Source organism: Oncorhynchus mykiss, chromosome 16 (genome assembly GCF_057628025.1).
Source record: "Oncorhynchus mykiss isolate SJ-2025 chromosome 16, ASM5762802v1, whole genome shotgun sequence".
NCBI classification, from domain to species: Eukaryota; Metazoa; Chordata; class Actinopteri; order Salmoniformes; family Salmonidae; genus Oncorhynchus; species Oncorhynchus mykiss.
This window is the reverse complement of record NC_143037.1, coordinates 52,995,001-53,014,801: the sequence shown is the minus strand read 5'-3', so window position 1 is coordinate 53,014,801 and position 19,801 is coordinate 52,995,001. Positions and strand designations below refer to the sequence as shown.

Here is a 19,801-nt window from a genome sequence, read left to right as displayed (position 1 = left end):
TTGTCACAACAACAATTCTGTACACACAAAAATGACCATTACAAAATTTAATTAAGAGAAAAACAGTACAAAATAGACATCCTTTCTATACATATATAGGAAATATGTAGGAAAAAATTAACACAAGGTAAATAAAAAGTATGAAAAAAAGACTGTTATTCTTACCTCCAGTTAGTGAATTCTACCAATACTTGACTCAAGGCACATGTGTGATCTCTTTTGGTCGTGAGTATCTATTTACAGTGACTTTAAGAAAGAGAGCATAAAAATGACAATATTAAAGGAAATCAAGAGGAGTGGCCCACTTGTCACTAAGACAATAAGAGTGTTGCCCATAGGCCCCTGGAAGTCTTTACAGGAGAGGTCATGTACAGTATCCAACACACTTTGTCTAACATTACTTCTTAGACAACAGATACCCACTGGTGTACTACGAGGCAGAGAGCACAGGCACCGTTCTACGAGAATATGAATAATGGTGGTTACTTCTATTTCTTTTTATACAAGTCTTTGAGGGGATCTTACAGGCAAACATTGCCCAGAGTCTTGAAAACAACCACCCCAAAACAAATAGTTAGTACAAACAATAATGAATATTGAAAACTGGCAATGGCCTCATACACACATATACAGATTTGGATTTTATTTGACCCAGTTTGCTACAGTACAAAAGTAGTCCTGCAGCAAACAGGAAAAGTGAATTATGTGTATTATAATTAATGGACAGTATTGTAGAGATTGATATGTTTTTTTTTTATTTTTTTTAAAGTGGACTTTTTTTTTAGACCTCAAATACACTACAAGGTTTAAATTTCCTGCATTTCAGGAAAGTTCTCCGGCAACAGGGTGATCAAATTACAATCCTACATCTGTAGCCATCCACAGTGGTTGGTACAGAGTATAGTAAGAAATGACTATAAGACTTGTTAGCATGGTTATCGTTATCTCTCTCTCAACGACAACTAGGGGAGAAGATAAACCTATGGTTAGAGAAAAATGTTTAGTTAAGACAAGACTGACGTGTATCACCAGCGTACATGCCCCTGTACTGGCGCACCAGCAGAGAGAGTATGTTCCTGAAAAAATATGCCTTGTAAATGCCTTCTTTCTGCAGTGGTTAGTCAGAAGTGGATGCTCTCTCTCACTCTTCTCTTTGATTTTCAACAGAGAAAACACAGTAATACACATTAATAGAGAGCTCATGATACATTTAGACATTTAGCCACATTCCATAGAAGTATGGGGTCATACACAAAATAATATTGTGAATCTGAAAACAAATGTAAATTTCTCAATTTGATGGAGTTTTTTTTTTCATCCACTGAAGAACCTCTAAAAACAAGTGCAATCTAGATGAAATGCTCATTAATAAGACAAACTACATAACCCCAGAATGAATATAGAAAATGAAACAGTGGAATGTGCTACACATTTCAATTCAAAACAAAAACAATCTACACTGGACATCATGAACACACAAAAAAGGTCTCAGGACATGTTAACAAACTACAGATACAGTATATCTGAAAATCTATAATCAGCATGATGTCAAGTACTGCATCATACATACAACTGGAGTACAAGAGAGACTTCCTACACAAGGCCTAAGGGAGAAGTATGCACCATCATAGTAAAGCCACATCTCCATCAGTGGAGGCTCCTCAGAGGAGGAAGGGGAGGACCATCCTCAGTGAATATCATACAATTGAATGAATTATATAAAACTATACTATTCACGTCACCAAATAATGAATTAAAACACACTGTTTTGCAATGAATGTCTACAGTAGCCTCAACAGCACTCTGTAGGGTAGCACCATGGTGTAGCACCATGGTCCATCCTCCTCTGGGTACATTGACTTGTCCTCCAACCTATCTGAGCTCTTGCAGCATGAACTGACATGTCCACCCAAACAAAGGATCAGAGAATTAATTTAGTAGTGAACGCATAAGCTACAGCTAGCTAGCACTGCAGTGCATAACATGTGGCGAGTAGTTAACTCAAAGAGAGAAAGACACTAGTTGAACAGTTTTGAACAAATTAATTTCTTCCAAAATATAGGAGAAGCAAGAGAGTCATTTTTTTCACTTTCACTTACTTAGCTAGCCTATGCAGCTATCTAGTTTAGCCTGCTTAAATACTCTTCTCTGACAGAGGGATGCTATGTTAGCTAGCTGGCTATGACTATCCAACAAAACACTGGAACTCTTCCAAGTCAAGGTAAGATTTTGGTTTTACAAATGTATTTCCCCCGGGGCCCGCCGGTGCAGGTGCTAAACTGGGTTTACTGACGTATTAGTTATATTAGCTGACGTTGACTATGACGTTACTTTAGCTAATATGATGACAGCGATGTAGGCTGTGTGTAGCGGTTATGATAAAGTTTTTTTTTGCCCGGTCACATTCAGCTGATGTGTTGTGCATTGAAGTCCACAAGCGAAAGGTGAGAGGAGGAGAGCGCATAGAAGCGAGAAGGAATACAACATGGCTACTATGAAAGTGAACTGTATTTACGCGTGATCAGGGGTGTATTCATTCTGCTGTAAAACGTTTCTTAAACGGAAGCAAACAGAACGAAATGGGGATAAACATACCTGAATTTGTCCAATAGAAACTTGTTTGCAACTGTTAGACTAATGATTACACCCTAGATGCAGGCAAGAGTGTGCAAGGTGATATTGAATGTGTCACTGTGTGTCCATGTGTCACGGTCTGTCACCTCAAATGCTTCTCTCGACCTGTGTGCACCTACGTTGTAAACTTTCATTCATAGGTTAGGTTGTAGCAACATGATGGGTATAGGTAACATTTGAGTATCATGAAGTAGCCTAAACCTATCGCTGTTACAGTGAACTGTGTGAATGGAAAAGGAATGACAGTCATCCAATACGCTGTAATAGAAATAAGGCCATGCTCATAAAAAAATAAATCGTCCTCCCTCATTTTAAATGGCACCGACCGCCACTGACCTCCATAGTGCTAACAGTAATAGTATTTTGGTTGGTCCACGAAACAAACAGAGAAACACCATAAAGAAGGTTTTCACAAAAAATAATACACTCAGTTTAACTGTTATTCAACTCTGCTTGATATTACTGTCCATGGATAATATCAAGGGAACTGAACTGTCAAATGAATGTACACAGTAAATGTCTATCCACAGGTCAAAAGTCTGGTCCTGCAAAAACAAACATCAACGTACAGTAACACCGTAACCACACTGGTCCATCTGCAGTAATACAGTCCCACTGCATGTTGAAGAGCGGTTTCTTTGGGAGATCTCCATGAAGTGCATTAGAGCCTTTGACTAGCATCATAAACAATACAATGGCATAGGAATGAACATATAACTAGTATTCCCTTCCAAACAGTGGTAGGTCTTCAGCTCTTCATAAGATTCATTGGTTTGATTGTTCCTGTTCATCCTGTTTGTATACTATATATCCTCGAGACAGGAGGTATAATTTTGGTCCTCATCATGTCAGTGGTAAGACATAAAGGGAAATAGCGTGCATGTCTACCATGCCTTTCTGAGTGTGTGTGTCCCTGCCAACAATATATAAAGACACTTGTCTATGAACAGCAGTGGAAAGTATTCATAATACAATCTGGCCAAACAGGATTTTTTTTGAAAATGCACTTCGTATGAATACTCAATGTTTATACATGCCGGTAGAAATGTAGAATGCATAAGTCTTTTTTTTAGAATGTGAGTGGATTTTAGAGGACAACAATATCTTCCAATCTTCAAAGTTTAACAGATAATTAAATAATCTAGAACTTGAGTTTCCCAGAGGTTTGGAATTTTCAACGGTTCACATTATGGAATGCACAGTGCAAAAACAAAAACAACAGATAAAACCACAGTCATCCTTATCTTCATTTTCTTCTTATTTTTTTTTTTTTTTTTTAGTGGTTAAACTATTAATGACATCATCGAGGACCGACTGAGCCATTCAACAGTTGCCAGGTGCTGGCCGGTCCCCTCCAGGCTATCGCTCTCTCCCTCTGTCCGTCCAGGGCCTTCCTCAGACTGACTGGGTTCTGCTCTGCTCACTGACACAACAACAGACACCCACAGACCTGGTGCTAAGAAGTCCCTCCTTCAGGGCCACATCTTCCTTTCGTCTCTATGGCCTGTATTATTCACAGACACTGGGGAAATAAGACTGTGGATGGGAAGTATTTCTTTACTGTAAGTGCCTCCATCAGACCTTTAGGTCTGTAGTTGTTTTAAAGGCCAAAGAGTGGTCAATATGACGGCACACGGCTGGTATGGACGTGTCCTTCTGAATACACACAATAAAAATGACTCTGTCTAGCTAGGGCTAGACCACGGACAGAGTCAAATAATCAGCTGTTTGAGAGAACATCTTTTACCTCACATATACACTGACAGGTCTTTGGTGTGGCTGAGCAGGCTACATTAGTTCCACTGTGTTGAGTTCACTCTTTGCTGTGTTAAGTTGCACTGCATACAGTCTTAGGAGAATGGACGGTGGTCTTTGAGGCACTGTGTGGCTTTAAGGTCTCATTGGTTAAGGCAGAGTTCCACAGTCTACACTCTTCCCCCTCGTCGTGTGACAGGGCAGGATCTCCACGGCTATTGGGACGTCCTGAAGGAGAGGTCTCTGAGGTCAACAGTCAGCATCTTTCACATGGAATTGTCGTCATGCTCCATAGGCTCGTCGGGGAGGCTGGGGGGCAAACACATAGAGAAGATGGTTAGGAAAAGCATCATATTTGTATAGTACTGTACAGGGGAGTCTGCCCTTTACTCTGAGAGTGTTAAGGAGTGTTTGAGAGCGTTTAGTAGTGTTTGGGTACATGTGCTCCTGTCGTACCTCTTGCTGGTCAGGACCCCCACAGAGAGAGAGGCCAGAGCATTGACCGCATCAGTCTCCTCACAGTCTCTTCTCTGAGCACCCAGGAAGGACAGTCCCACGGAGCTACTGAATGTCTTCAGGGACTGCCAATACTGACCTGAAAAACAGACAGAGAATATTTTGGGCTATACAGTAGGAGAGAGTGGGGTAATTGAGCCAATGGCCATTGGAGTAAGTTGAGCAAATTGAAGTGTTTTCTAATGCAAGGCATTATCGCTGGGTTATCAGGTAACAACATGGCCTATGTTAAAAGTGTTAAAGAAAGTACAAAGTGTTTGTTGGGTGTTAAGCCATGCTTAAAATTATTTAAAAAATGTAAAGTGATTGATCTGTGTTTGGGAAATAAAGATAGACATGGTTTTAAAAGGTAGCGGTAATATTTCATTCAGTAGGGGCTTAACTTACCCCATATGTAAGGCATGTCAAGAGACCACTTTTTTGGGACAAGATATGTTTTCAAAACTATATATTTTTTTACATATATTCAGACAGTGCCTTTCAAAAGTATTCATCCCCCTTGGCGTTTCTCCTATTTTGTTGCATTACAACCTGTAATTTAATGGATTTTTATTTGGATTTCATGTAATCCACATACACAAAATAGTCCAAATTGGTGAAGTGAAATTAAAAAAATTACTTGTTTAAGGAAAATCAACTACAACAACAAAAAAAGGGAAAAGTGCTGGGTGCCTATGTATTCACCCCCTATGAAGCCCCAAAATAAGATCTGGTGCAACCAATTACCTTCAGAAGTCACATCATTAGTTAGTTAAAGTAAACCTGTGTGTCACATGATCTCAGTATATATACACCTGGTCTGAAAGGCCCCAGAGTCTGCAACACTATTAAGCAAGGGACACCACCAAGCAAGCGGCACCATGAAGACCAAGGAGCTCTCCAAACACGTCAGTGGAGAAGTACAGATCAGGGATGGCTTATAAAAAATATCAGAATCTTTGAACATCCCACGGAGAACCATTAAATCCATTATTAAAAAATTGAAAGAATATGGCACCACAACAAACCTGCCAAGAGAGGGCCACCCACCAAAACCCACAGACCAGGCAAGGAGGGCATTAATCAGAGAGGCAACAAAGAGACCAAAGATAACCCTGAAGGAGATGCAAAGCTCCACAGCGGAGATTGGAGTATCTGTCCATAGGACCACTTTAAGCCGTACACTCTACAGAGCTGGGCTATACAGAAGAATGGACAGAAAAAATCCATTGCTTAAAGAAAAAAAAATAAGCAAACATGTTTGGCGCAAACCCAACACCTCTCGTCACCCCGAGAACACCATACCCACAGTGAAGCATGGTGGTGGCAGCATCAAGCTGTGGGGATGTTTTTCGTCGGCAGGAACTGGGAAACTGGTCAGAATTGAAGGAATGTTGGATGGCGCTAAATACAGGGAAATTCTAGAGGGAAATTCTAGAGGGAAATACAGGGAAATTCCATCTTCCAGAGATTTGAGACTGAAATGGAGGTTCACCTTCCAGCAGGACAATGACCCTAAGCATACTACTAAAGCAACACTTGAGTGGTTTAAGGAGAAACATCTAAATGTCTTGGAATGGCCTAGTCATAGCCCAGACCTCAATCCAATTGAGAATCTGTGGTATGACTTAAAGATTGCTGTACACAAGCGGAACCCATCAAACTTCAAGGAACTGGAGCAGTTTTGCCTTGAAGAATGGGCAAAAATCCTTAGATTGGCTAGATGTGCCAAGCTTATAGGGACATACCCCAAGAGACTTGTAGCTGTAATTGCTGCAAAAGGTGGCTCTACAAATGATTGACATTGGGGGGTGAATAGTTATGCATGCTCAAGTTTTCAGTCTTATTTCTTGTTTGTTTCAGAATAAAAAATATTTTGCATGTTTTAAGTGGTAGGCATGCTGTGTAAATCAAATGATACAACCCCCCCAAAAATCTATTTTAATTCCAGGTTAAAAGGCAACAAAATAGGAAGAATGCCAAGGGGGGTGAATACTTTCGCAAGCCACTGTATACACAACATCTTGAAATATATGTAGATATCTTTGTTAAAAGAATACTATATTTCCCTTGACGCAGTGAAGCTGAATGTAAAACATGGCTCAACTTACCCCACTCTGCCCTACATTATGTGTGTTTATTCTGTGTGTTTATTTTGCCTAAACCAGAGCCAGTAAGCACACACACTTGAATGAGCAGTGAGCACTTTGGCTGCAGTCAGAAGGTTGAATCGTCCAACTGATATAAAAGCTAGTCCTTCATACTGTATGGGCCCATATGGCGAAAGATCAATATCGTTAATAGCCTTGTAGCCTAATGTATTAAATCATTCTGTGTACTCAGGAAGTCTACATTTCACAATAATTAGGATCAGACCAGAATAAAGGGATAGACAAAAATAGAATAGAGAGACAGAGGGAAAATAGGGACAGTGGTGTACTGTATGAGAAAGAGACATAAGGAGTAGAATGACTGTTTACCCACCATGTATCTGTATGACTCTCTGTAGCGAGCAAACACTGTTAGCATTGGGCTTCTGCAGCAGCACCTCCTCTGACAGAGGCTCCTGTATGGACAATAGTGGGAGAGGAAACCATCAGGCCACTAATCAACAACATCCTCCTTTCCAGCCCTCAATATCTTTCCTCTTATTTACAGTGCATTTGGAAAGTATTCAGACCCCTTGACTTTTTCCACATTATGTTATGTTACAGACTCATTCTAAAATGTATTAAAGTATTTTTATTCCTCATTAATCTACACACAATACCCCATAATGACAAAGCAAAAAACTTTTTTTTTGCACAAAAATAAATAAATAACTGAAACATATTTACATAAGTATTCAGACCCTTTACTCAGTACTTTGTTGAAGCACCATTGGCAGCGATTACAGCCTCAAGTCTTTTTGGGTATGATGCTACAAGCTTGGCACACCTGTATCTAGGGAGTTTCTCCCATTCTTCTCTGCAGATCCCCTCAAGCTCTGTCAGGTTGGATGGGGAGCGTCGCTGCACAACTATTATCAGGTCTCTCTAGAGATATTTGATCGGGTTCACGTCCGGGCTCTGGCTGGGTCACTCAAGGACATTTACAGACTTTGCCCCAGTCTGAGGTCCTGAGCGGTCTGGAGCAGGTTTCCATCAAGGATCTCTCTATACTTTGCTCTGTTCATCTTTCCCTGAATCCTGACTAGTCTCCCAGTCACTGCGCTGAAAAACATCCCCACAGCATGATGCTGCCACCACCATGCTTCACCGTAGGGATGGTGTCAGGTTTCCTCCAGACGTGATGCTTGGCATTCAGGCCAAAGAGTTCAATCTTGGTTTCATCAGACCAGAAAATCTTGTTTCTCATGGTCAGAGTCCTTTATGTGCCTTTTGGCAAACTTCAAGCAGGCTGTCATGTGCCAATTCATTGATTTTACCACAGGTGGACTCCAATCAAGTTATAGAAACATCTCAAGGATGATCAATGGAAACAGGATGCCCCTGAGCTCATTTTTGAGTCTCATCGCAAAGGGTCTGAATACTTATTTAAATAAGGTATTTCTAAAACCCTGTTTTCGCTTTGTAATTATGGGCTATTGTGTGTAGATAGATAAGGAAAAAATGGGGTTTAAAAGTAGTTCATATACTGCTTTAATGCACCTTAAACCAGTCTCTCACCTCAATGCCCAGGAGAGCGCTGACGCAGGCCTCGGAGGCGTCGCAGATGGCCGTGAGGTCGTGACCTCCCTCCAGGGCCATGATCACCCGGCCTCCAGCCAGACCCATCAGCTGCCGGGTCAGGAACCCAAAACCTGATGGACACATCAACAACTACACAGTCAATAAACTAGCCTAAATCATGTTCAATGAGGCATGTGTGCCAACTCCTTTTCTAGACTGACAACATGGCCATATACAGTACCTTCAGAACGTATTCACACCCCTTGACTTCTTTCACATGTTGTTGTGTTACAGCCTGAATTTAAAATGGATTATATTGAGATTTTGTGTCACTGGCCTACACACAACACCCCATAATGTCAAAGTGGAGTTTTATACTAATTAAAATGAAAACCTGAAATGCCTTGAGTCAATATGTATTCAACCCCTTTGTTATGGTAAGCATAAACACGTTCAGGGGTAGATATTTGCTTAACAAGCCACATAATACATTTAATGGACTCACTGTGTGCAATAATAGTGTTTAACATGATTACCTCCTCTCTGTACCCCACACATACAGCTATTTGTAAGGTCCCTCAGAAGAGCGTTGAATTTCAAACACAGATTCAACCACAAATACCAGGGAGGTTTTCCAATGCCTCGCAAAGATGGGTAGATGGGTAAAAATACAAAAAGCAGACATTGAATATCTCTTGGAGCATAACGAAGTTATTAATTACACGTTAGATGCTGTATCAATACACCCATTTACTACAAAGATACAAATAGAACAATATAATCAAAGTAAATGTACATGCGCCGAATACAACATAAAATATTTACTAAATAAACTAAAGTAAAACATTTAAAAAGTAACAATAAAATAACAATAATGAGGCATCCTTCCTAACTCAATTTCAAGAGGGGAAGGAAACCGCTCAGGGATTTCACCATGATGTCAATGGTGACTTTAAAACAATTAGAGTTTAATGGCTGTGATAGGAGAAAACTAAGGATCAACAACATTTCAATTACTGTAGAATACGAACCTAAATGACAGAGTGAAAATAAGGAAGCCTGTACAGAATACGAATATTCCAAAACATGCATCCTGTTTGCAATAAGGCACTAAAGTAAAACTGCACAAATTGTGGGAAAGAAATGACCTGTATGTCCTGAATACGAAGCGTTACGTTTGGGGAAAATCCAACACAACACATCACTAAGTACCACTCTTCATATTTTCAAGAATGGTGGTGGCTGCATCATGTTATAGGTATGTTTGTCATCAGCAAGGTCTAGGGAGTTTTTCAGGATAAAAAGAAACGGAATAGAGCTAAGCACAGGCACAATCCTAAAGGAAAACCTGGTTCAATCTGTTTTCCAATAGACACTGGGAGACAAATTCACCTTTCAGCAGGACAATAACCTAAAACACAAGGAGTTGCTTACCAAGAGGATATGTTATGTTCCTGAGTGGCCTAGTTACATTTTAGACTAACATCGCCTTGAAAATCTATGGCAAGACATGAAAAAACAACACTTGACAGAGCTTGAAGATTTTTTTTTTTATACTGTACAATCCAGGTGTACAAAGCTCTTAGAAACTTACCCAGAAAGACAGCTGTAATCACTGCCAAAGGTGATTCTAACATGTATTGACTCAGGGGTGTGAATACTTATGAGACATCTGTATTTCATTTTCAATACATTTGCAAAAATGTCTATAAACATGTTTTCACTTTGTCATTATGTGGTATGTTGTGTAGATAGGTGAGATAAAAAAAAAATCTATGTAATCCATTTTGAATTCAGGCTGTAAAAAAAATGAAATGTGGAATAAGCCAATGAGTATGAATACTTTGTGAAGTATTGTACTACAGTGCCTGTACCAATCTTAATGACATTTACAGCACAGATTCATATAAATCAATAAAGACACACATTTACAACAGTGATGCAACCAGGTCAGTGTGTACGAGGTCAAGGCTTATAAATGTCTTACCTTCTATTTATCAAGAACTAACCAGCAAAGCTCTGAAACCACTGTACAAGCTAGCTCATGGTCTAACGTGTACTGTTTGAGGAAAGCCTTGCTTACATTTGCCGGTGACCTTGTAACCCCCTAGAGGTGCAGGATGTCCCTCTGCTGCATCGAACCCTGAGGAGACCAGGATCACGTCAGGGGAGAACTCCTGAGCTATGGGCATCACCACCGTCCTGCAGGGAGGAACAACAGCATTCCAACAACACCTCGACAATATTTACTCCACAAACAGCCCTGTCTGGCTGTTAATTACAGTGAAGAGAGCAGGGTTGAGGTCGAGCTGCAGGGGCCTCCTGTTGTTTTCTGGACTGGCGTCAGCCACCTCTCTCTGTTAAGAGAGTCAACCAGCACAGCACAGAGCTGAGCAGAGCCACTAGCTAGCGAGGGAGCTAACGCAGGCATCTCTGCTGCCGCCCGAGTTCAAAGCCTCCATAAGCACGTCTGGTTCCCATTTGGAGCTTGTCACTCTCCTCACGTCACTGACAGCCTGCCATCTGGGATCCATTTGGGTTCATTATCCTGCGTTTGGATTCCTCCAGCCCAGACCCCCCCCACTCCCCACCACACTAACCAACCCTGCCTCCCCTGCAGACCAATAAAACCTCCCCTACTCCCCTGTGAGCCCAGCTATAGACAGACTACAGGGAGAACAAGAGAGAGAGAGAGAGAGAGAGGGCTCATTAAAGATCAATCAGAGCAAGGGAAGGGGAGAGGTAGGGAGAAGAGGAGAACAGGAATGAGACAGAGGAGACAAGGAGGTGGTGGGGGTGCATTCCTTACCCCTGGAGTTTAGAGAAACTGACTGAGAACATTTCACCAACAAACTTGTTAGACATTTTAAATCTGTGTGGGACAGACATGTGTGGCAACAAAATGGTGTCTTTTCAGATTCAAACAGAGGCTTTATTATTAAGTCCAAGGGTGGTGTACTACTGTGTGGAAAAGAGAGTTGTAATAGGAATATTAAACCCTGGTTTCTTATTACGTTGAAGTTCAAAACTTTTGTTGAAACTTTTCCAGTACTATGTTGTCATTCTCATTTTGTTACGCTGGCTTAGAGGTGGGGCCCACCCACCACTGTCTGTGGTCGCCACAGTTTCCTACGGTTGCCACCAGACAGCCGACCTAACCAAAATACAGAAACTTCATTAGAACCTGAACCACCCACCGGTGGCAATTAAGTGCTATGGAGGAAGTGGCAGTGAAATGTCTGTTTAATACAACAACCACCAAACCTGGAGACAATTTAATCTCACACATAAAACATTGAAAATTGGGACCGTACACATGCACTTCAAATGACTCCGATTCAGAAATGCGTCAAGAGTTTTTGCACTTTTGCAAATTACAGTCAATTCTGTATGAGGGGAGAAGGGGTCCTTTCTAGAAAGTGACAAGGTAAGACCTTCATTTTTCCATAGTTACAGAAATGGGGACGGGTGGACATTCATGTTTAAACCAGAAAGGATCATGGTCAGAGCTGTCGTACCTAAAAGCAGCGATGTACTCAGCATCACTCATAGGGGGGTCCAGACCTCCAGTCCAGGCCACGTTGACATTGAAGCCTTCTCCAGCACCAGATCCCACCTGCAACACAAGCACACACACAGAGACCTACTGAGACAATGCATTCTCCATGGAGATGCGGTCAATAACATAGAGGTGCTAGAGGCACAACACGTGTAATAGAATGTCTCCTAAACACACTAAGACCCTTGAGCAGACATCTGTCCACCGTTACTTTGGAACCTAGCTAGTTGCTCTAGCTTCTCTTGATGTCATGCCCATTGTCCTACTGGCAGAATGCCCGGTGTAGAGCTGACCCAATGATGTCACTTACCTCAGCTGGCCCCCCGCTGCCAGGGAAGAAGTTGCCGTCGTCATAGCGATGCAGTGAGATATACAGCACACTGGGATCATTGTAAAACACTTCCTGGGTCCCATTACCATGGTGAACATCCTAGCAACAGGACAGAGAAGATTTGGTTACATTAAATCACATAACTGCTGGCTTATTTTATGTCATATCCTAGACCTGGCCAATAGTAACAAAGAAAGCAATGTGAGACAGAACTCACATGTGTTTACTTGTGTATACATACATGTTTTCATGTGTATACAGTATATCATAAGGGTCATACTAAATACTGTAGTTATTGTCAAAACAGTAATAGGTCAACTGAGACGAGAATACCACCAACGAAAATAGTGTTGCTACTGTTATTGCTACAATCACTGAAACTGTAGTCCCTTACCCAGTCAACGATGAGGATCTTGTTGGCACTCAGTTTCTGTTGGAGCTGCTTGGCTGCGATGGCCACCGAGTTGAAATAGCAGAAACCCCTGGAGGGAGGGAGGGGGTGAAAGAAAGGTAGAGAAACAGACATTAGCAATACAAGATGATAGTGGTTAGGATACGAAGAAAAATGGTGGAATTCCTAAAAGCCGACTCAGCACACCAATAGGAGAGGCATAAATCTTCTCTCTGTTCTTTTCCTTCCCAGCTTCACTATCAGCCCATAAATATCTTTCATCAGACAGCGTGCTGACACTGCAACGCTCAGCAGAGGCCACTGTGGTTAGCCTGGGCACGCACTACCACAAGGAGTAAAAAACTACACACAAACAAAAACACAAGCACATTCGATATGAGAAAATGAGACAGACTTACATTGGGTTGGAAGGGTCAGCATGGTGGCCTGGGGGCCTCACCACTGCAAAGCCATTCTGGAGAGAAACAAAACAAAACAAAACATTCAGTATTCTTTCTCAAGTTGCCTGAGGCAGTTGGAGAGATAGTCTGGAGTGTGATTTGATGGGGATTACAGATCTCTGTGTCTCACCTTGAGCTCTCCCTTGGCCACTCTGAAGGCCAGCTCTGTGACACTGCCTGCAGCCATGCGCGACGCCGTGGACGTGTGAGACTCGTTCCAGATTGTGTCATTGTCCACCTGCCAATCAAAAACGACACCCGGGTGAGTGACAGGACAGCACAACTGCCAAGCTTGAAGGAACCAGTCATTAGTATGTGTTTAGAATCTGCTAGCATGCTATATGGATCAGGTGCAGTGTTTTTCTTTCCTTGGTTTCAATGGCACTAAGTATTACTACAGGTACACCAGTTTGGAGGCACACAGTCCTCACCTCAATCATTTATGGGACTATAAAACAGCTGTCTGATATATTACCATACATACAGTACACAGACACACCCCGGTGCCATAGAGATGTGCTACCCAAGCAACAGAGAAATACAAGAGGGAAAAACAGGACTTGTTTCCAGGGAGAGGAAAATGCATAAATGTTGAAAAATGCAGACATGGAAGAGGAAAATGCAGACATGGAGAGGAAAATGCAGACATGGAGAGGAAAACGCAGACATGGAGAGGAAAATGCAGACATGGAAGAGAAAAATGCAGACATGGAAGAGGAAAATGCAGACATGGAAGAGGAAAATGCAGACATGGAAGAGGAAAATGCAGACATGGAGAGGAAAACGCAGACATGGAAGAGGAAAACGCAGACATGGAAGAGGAAAACGCAGACATGGAAGAGGAAAACGCAGACATGGAAGAGGCAAATGCAGACATGGAAGAGGAAAATGCAGACATGGAAGAGGAAAATGCAGACATGGAAGAGGAAAATGCAGACATGGAAGAGGAAAATGCAGACATGGAGGAGGAAAATGCAGACATGGAAGAGGAAAATGCAGACATGGAAGAGGAAAACGCAGACATTTCCAGGGAGAGGAAAACGCAGACATGGAAGAGGAAAATGCAGACATGGAAGAGGAAAATGCAGACATGGAAGAGGAAAATGCAGACATGGAAGAGGAAAATGCAGACATGGAAGAGGAAAATGCAGACATGGAAGAGGAAAATGCAGACATGGAAGAGGAAAATGCAGACATGGAAGAGGAAAATGCAGACATGGAAGAGGAAAATGCAGACATGGAAGAGGAAAATGCAGACATGGAAGAGGAAAATGCAGACATGGAAGAGGAAAATGCAGACATGGAAGAGGAAAATGCAGACATGGAAGAGGAAAATGCAGACATGGAAGAGGAAAATGCAGACATGGAAGAGGAAAATGCAGACATGGAAGAGGAAAATGCAGACATGGAAGAGGAAAATGCAGACATGGAAGAGGAAAATGCAGACATGGAAGAGGAAAATGCAGACATGGAAGAGGAAAATGCAGACATGGAAGAGGAAAATGCAGACATGGAAGAGGAAAATGCAGACATGGAAGAGGAAAATGCAGACATGGAAGAGGAAAATGCAGACATGGAAGAGGAAAATGCAGACATTTCCAGGGAGAGGAAAACGCAGACATGGAAGAGGAAAATGCAGACATGGAAGAGGAAAATGCAGACATGGAAGAGGAAAATGCAGACATGGAGAGGAAAATGCAGACATGGAAGAGGAAAATGCAGACATGGAAGAGGAAAATGCAGACATGGAAGAGGAAAACGCAGACATGGAAGAGGAAAACGCAGACATGGAAGAGGAAAATGCAGACATGGAGAGGAAAATGCAGACATGGAAGAGGAAAATGCAGACATGGAGGAGGAAAATGCAGACATGGAAGAGGAAAATGCAGACATGGAAGAGGAAAATGCAGACATGGAGGAGGAAAACGCAGACATGGAAGAGGAAAACGCAGACATGGAAGAGGAAAATGCAGACATGGAAGAGGAAAATGCAGACATGGAAGAGGAAAATGCAGACATGGAGAGGAAAATGCAGACATGGAAGAGGAAAATGCAGACATGGAAGAGGAAAATGCAGACATGGAAGAGGAAAACGCAGACATGGAAGAGGAAAATGCAGACATGGAAGAGGAAAATGCAGACATGGAAGAGGAAAATGCAGACATGGAAGAGGAAAATGCAGACATGGAAGAGGAAAATGCAGACATTTCAAGGGAGAGGAAAACGCAGACATGGAAGAGGAAAATGCAGACATTTCCAGGGAGAGGAAAACGCAGACATGCCAACGAAGGAATTCCCTCACGGACATAAACATGCTGCTGTCCACTCCATCCTACATATCCTTCCTTCCTTTCATAATTCTTTCCCGTTTGTTCACAAACTTCTTTTCTAGCCGTCTGGCTCAGACAATGAAATTGGAGGCATTTCTTTAATACCCCGTGAGCATCATGTTTCTATTAGTTTGAAATCTCATAGTCCTCTCTGTGAAACAACGTCAACAACTCCCATCACTAATCACTCTGAATGGACCATATCATACACATGTTGGTAAGGACTTGGAGGGAAGAATTTCCAACTGAAATCGAGAGGTGTGTGTGTTGTGAGCAAGAGAGAGAGCTGGGGGAAAATGTGTGTATGTGCATGCATATATGTGTGTGTGTGTGTGTATGCATATGTGTGTGTCGGGTCTCTCACTTACCCCTACTCCTCCACATGGGAGCATCACAAACATCCTTTGAGAGAGAATGCCTGTGGGAGAACAATGAGTGGTATTATTCATCACAAATAATCCATGTTAACAGCTTATTTTCTTATCATTTTATTAGCATATGACATTACTGTTTATCTGTGTACCATCAGTGAAATTACATCTTACAGTTTTTCTCAATCGCATAGAAGCAATTTTTGGATCGGCATTGAAATGTATCTGTAGCAGAATGGCAATGATCAAATTGTGAAATACAGAACTTCTGACCATTGTATTGCCGTCGTACCTGCCTTGCATATCTTAGAACCGCTTTGGCAAAACTTTAAATACAAGTGTCGTCAGTGAATACATGTTTATTCACAGAATATTAACACATGGTTTTCATCAGAAGAGAAATGTGTGAATCTGCGTTCATTCTTATGTACTGTTTTGCAAAAGGCCACAGAGTTCTGTGTTTTGTGGACTCTGTTTTGAAAATCGACAAGATTGTTCCAGAAAATGCTTGTACGTGATTGAGAAAAACTGTAAATACACTAATGAGTTATCTTCTAAACATAAGAGATTCCAAAGTGCTATCAATACAGTGGCGTTAGAATCATTAACCAAAGGCAAATCTCTGTTTACTAGAGACACCAGAGAAAGTAGCTTAACTTTACTGTTGCCAAACTGTTGCCAGTTATACAAGGGGTCCTGGCATAAGTAGGCATGACAGATTAGATGAAAACATCATCAAATCTTTAGTGAAGACGTACCGGCCAGCTTGCGGTTGTCCAGTTTGAGGCGGTTGAGTGGGTTGGTGCCGTACAGCAGGACATGACGCTCTGAATGGACCGACTGCAGCTCCTCCAGGGTGGCCTTTCGACCCCGGATAGTCTGTGTGGGGGAACATGGACCAGACTTAGAGCAGACACTGGACCATTTAGTAAGATACAACTACCCATATCAATATTGAATATGGCTACAAATGAAAAGGCCATGTTTGTCCCTTGAGTCTACCCACAGGGCACAGACGTCAAATAAACGTCAATTCCACGTTGGTACAACGTGATTTCATTGAAATGATGTGGAAATAACGTTGATTCAACCAGTGTGCCGAGTGGGTAGGTAAAGAAAAAGGAGGTAAAAACTGAGGTTTATGTACCTCACACTGGCCCCTGAGACCTCTCTCCTGGAGACGTGACCAGATACTCTGGATCCTCCCAGCATGCTCTGGGTGGCTGCTGTTGTCACCACATGTGCACTGGTGCTTTAGCATCTGAGAGTCATAAACCAGGCCTGCAACCAAACAGAGACACACACTAACGTTAGTAGTTCCGGTGAATCAACAGCTGTAAGACAGATCTAACCACAAGAGAGATATTGAAACAAATGCAATAAGCATATAAACTGCTTACTACCCATATCAGAGTGTCCTTGACCAGGCCTCAGATTGGATCAATTGAATTACAGCCACAGTAGGGATAATAACCTACACATAAACAGGTTCCCTTGTGGCAGTGTGCCTGGGTGTGTGGTTCATTTCTTACCGGTGGTGAAGCGTGGTTTGCTATGTGGTTCTGGGGCGGGTATTGGCAGGGGCTTGTCTGGCAGCGTGAGGGAGGTGGAGGCTGGTGAGGACTGGGTACGGAAGAGGGGCCGGTGTGCACTGCCAAGCATCATGGGTACCGCCAGCGTCTCCATGTGGGCTGTCTGCCGACGCAACTGCTGCAGCTGTTTCTGTTTCTCCCATAGCAATGACTAGAGAGAGAGAGGGAGCAAGATAGAAAATGAGAGAGCCAGAGAGAGAGAGAGCCAGAGAGAGAGAGAGCCAGAGAGAGAGAGAGAGCAAGATAGAAAATGAGAGAGCCAGAGAGAGAGAGAGAGAGAGCCAGAGAGAGAGAGAGAGCCAGAGAGAGAGAGCCAGAGAGAGAGAGCCAGAGAGAGAGAAAGCCAGAGAGAGAGAGAGAGAGAGACAGAGAGAGAGAGAGCCAGATAGAGAGCCAGAGAGAGAGCCAGAGAGAGAGACAGAGAGAGAGACAGAGAGAGAGACAGAGAGAGAGACAGAGAGAGAGACAGAGAGAGAGACAGAGACAGAGAGAGAGACAGAGCCAGAGAGAGAGAAAGAGCCAGAGAGAAAGAGCCAGAGAGAGAGAGAGAGAGCCAGAGAGAGAGAGAGAGAGAGCCAGAGAGAGAGCCAGAGAGAGAGAGAGAGAGCCAGAGAGAGAGAGAGAAAGAGCCAGAGAGAGAGAGAGAGAAAGAGCCAGAGAGAGAGAAAGAGCCAGAGAGAGAGAAAGAGCCAGAGAGAGAGAGAGAGCCATAGAGAGAGCCAGAGAGAGACAGAGAGAGAGACAGAGAGACAGAGAGAGAGCCAGAGAGAGAGCCAGAGAGAGAGCCAGAGAGAGAGCCAGAGAGAGAGCCAGAGAGAGAGCCAGAGAGAGAGCCAGAGAGAGAGACAGAGATAGAAAGAGAAAGAGAAAGAGAAAGAGAGAGGAGATATGTTTAGTGCTGTTGTGATTTTCAACCCACAGGAATCTATACACGCAGAAAGTAAAGTCCTGCATGAAGCACGAAAAAAACAAAACATTGCTGCCCTCTGCTGGAAGTTTAAGGAAGGCATATTCTATTAGTGGTCCTCTATCATCTGTGTGTCTTTATCTTACCTGGTTGAGTATGAGTGTGTGTTGCAGATTGATCTGTTCTCCCTGGCTGTCCAAATCAGACACAGGCTCCGCTTCCCTCAGTGACTCCACCCGTGCTCGGCCATGATAGGTGTCGCTGGGCGTCGGCCCCACCTCCTCAGAGTCCATGTCTTCTGAGGGGATCTGTCTGAGCCGAGGCTTCTCACTGGATTTAGACATCAGCTGGAACACACACACAAAATTATTTATCAATTTATATTCATCCAACTCCATTCAAATCAATGAATTATTTTCGAAAAAGAAAGCTGCTGAAGGAGGAAACCATCCTTGGATTGTACAAAAATCAGTAACCCATTACAACAGAGTATGAGTGAGTATGAGAGTATGAGTGAGTATGAGAGTATGAGTGAGTATGAGTGAGTATGAGAGTATGAGTGAGTATGAGAGTATGAGTGAGTATGAGAGTATGAGTGAGTATGAGAGTATGAGTGAGTATGAGAGTATGAGTGAGTATGAGAGTATGAGTGAGTATGAGTGAGTATGAGAGAGTATGAGAGTATGAGTGAGTATGTGTGAGTATGAGAGTATGAGTGTATGAGAGTATGAGTGAGTATGAGAGAGTATGAGAGTATGAGTGAGTATGAGAGTATGAGTGAGTATGAGAGAGTATGAGAGTATGAGTGAGAGTATGAGTGAGTATGTGTGAGTATGAGAGTATGAGTGAGTATGTGTGAGTATGAGAGTATGAGTGAGTATGAGAGTATGAGAGTATGAGTGAGTATGAGAGTATGAGTGAGTATGAGAGTATGAGTGAGTATGAGTGAGTATGAGAGTATGAGTGAGTATGAGTGAGTATGAGAGTATGAGTGAGTATGAGAGTATGAGTGAGTATGAGAGTATGAGTGAGTATGAGAGTATGAGTGAGTATGAGCGTATGAGTGAGTATGAGAGTATGAGTGAGTATGAGAGAGTATGAGAGAGTATGAGTGAGTATGTGTGAGTATGAGAGTATGAGTGAGTATGAGAGTATGAGTGAGTATGAGAGTATGAGTGAGTATGAGAGTATGAGTGAGTATGAGAGTATGAGAGAGTATGTGTGAGTATGAGAGAGTATGAGAGTATGAGTGAGTATGAGAGTATGAGTGAGTATGAGTGAGTATGAGAGTATGAGTGAGTATG

At 42.4% G+C, this 19,801-nt stretch overlaps 1 protein-coding gene across 19 annotated transcripts in view; it reads right to left on the bottom strand.

Annotated features, from left to right (window-relative positions):
* Window positions 1-34: 34 nt before the first annotated feature.
* Window positions 35-19,801, bottom strand: part of LOC110492207 (histone deacetylase 7) — a 73,188-nt gene continuing 53,421 nt past the window's right edge. For 12 of the 19 annotated variants that reach the window (XM_036947171.2, XM_036947168.2, XM_036947170.2 and 9 more), the window contains exons 12-26: window positions 18,644-18,844; window positions 17,531-17,741; window positions 17,146-17,279; window positions 16,757-16,877; window positions 15,996-16,045; window positions 13,428-13,535; window positions 13,256-13,311; window positions 12,840-12,927; window positions 12,425-12,544; window positions 12,074-12,171; window positions 10,639-10,757; window positions 8,553-8,686; window positions 7,369-7,450; window positions 4,846-4,984; window positions 35-4,698 (exon numbers count right to left, since the gene is read on the bottom strand). In XM_036947171.2, coding sequence (XP_036803066.1) covers window positions 4,656-4,698; window positions 4,846-4,984; window positions 7,369-7,450; window positions 8,553-8,686; window positions 10,639-10,757; window positions 12,074-12,171; window positions 12,425-12,544; window positions 12,840-12,927; window positions 13,256-13,311; window positions 13,428-13,535; window positions 15,996-16,045; window positions 16,757-16,877; window positions 17,146-17,279; window positions 17,531-17,741; window positions 18,644-18,844 — 1,704 coding nt within the window. In that variant the 3' untranslated portion in view covers window positions 35-4,655. Of the gene's footprint in view, window positions 4,699-4,845; window positions 4,985-7,368; window positions 7,451-8,552; window positions 8,687-10,638; window positions 11,710-12,073; window positions 12,172-12,424; window positions 12,545-12,839; window positions 12,928-13,255; window positions 13,312-13,427; window positions 13,536-15,995; window positions 16,046-16,756; window positions 16,878-17,145; window positions 17,280-17,530; window positions 17,742-18,643; window positions 18,845-19,801 lie in introns of all 19 variants that reach the window. The other 7 variants (XR_016487356.1, XR_016487357.1, XR_016487359.1 and 4 more) reach the window with 1 other exon arrangement.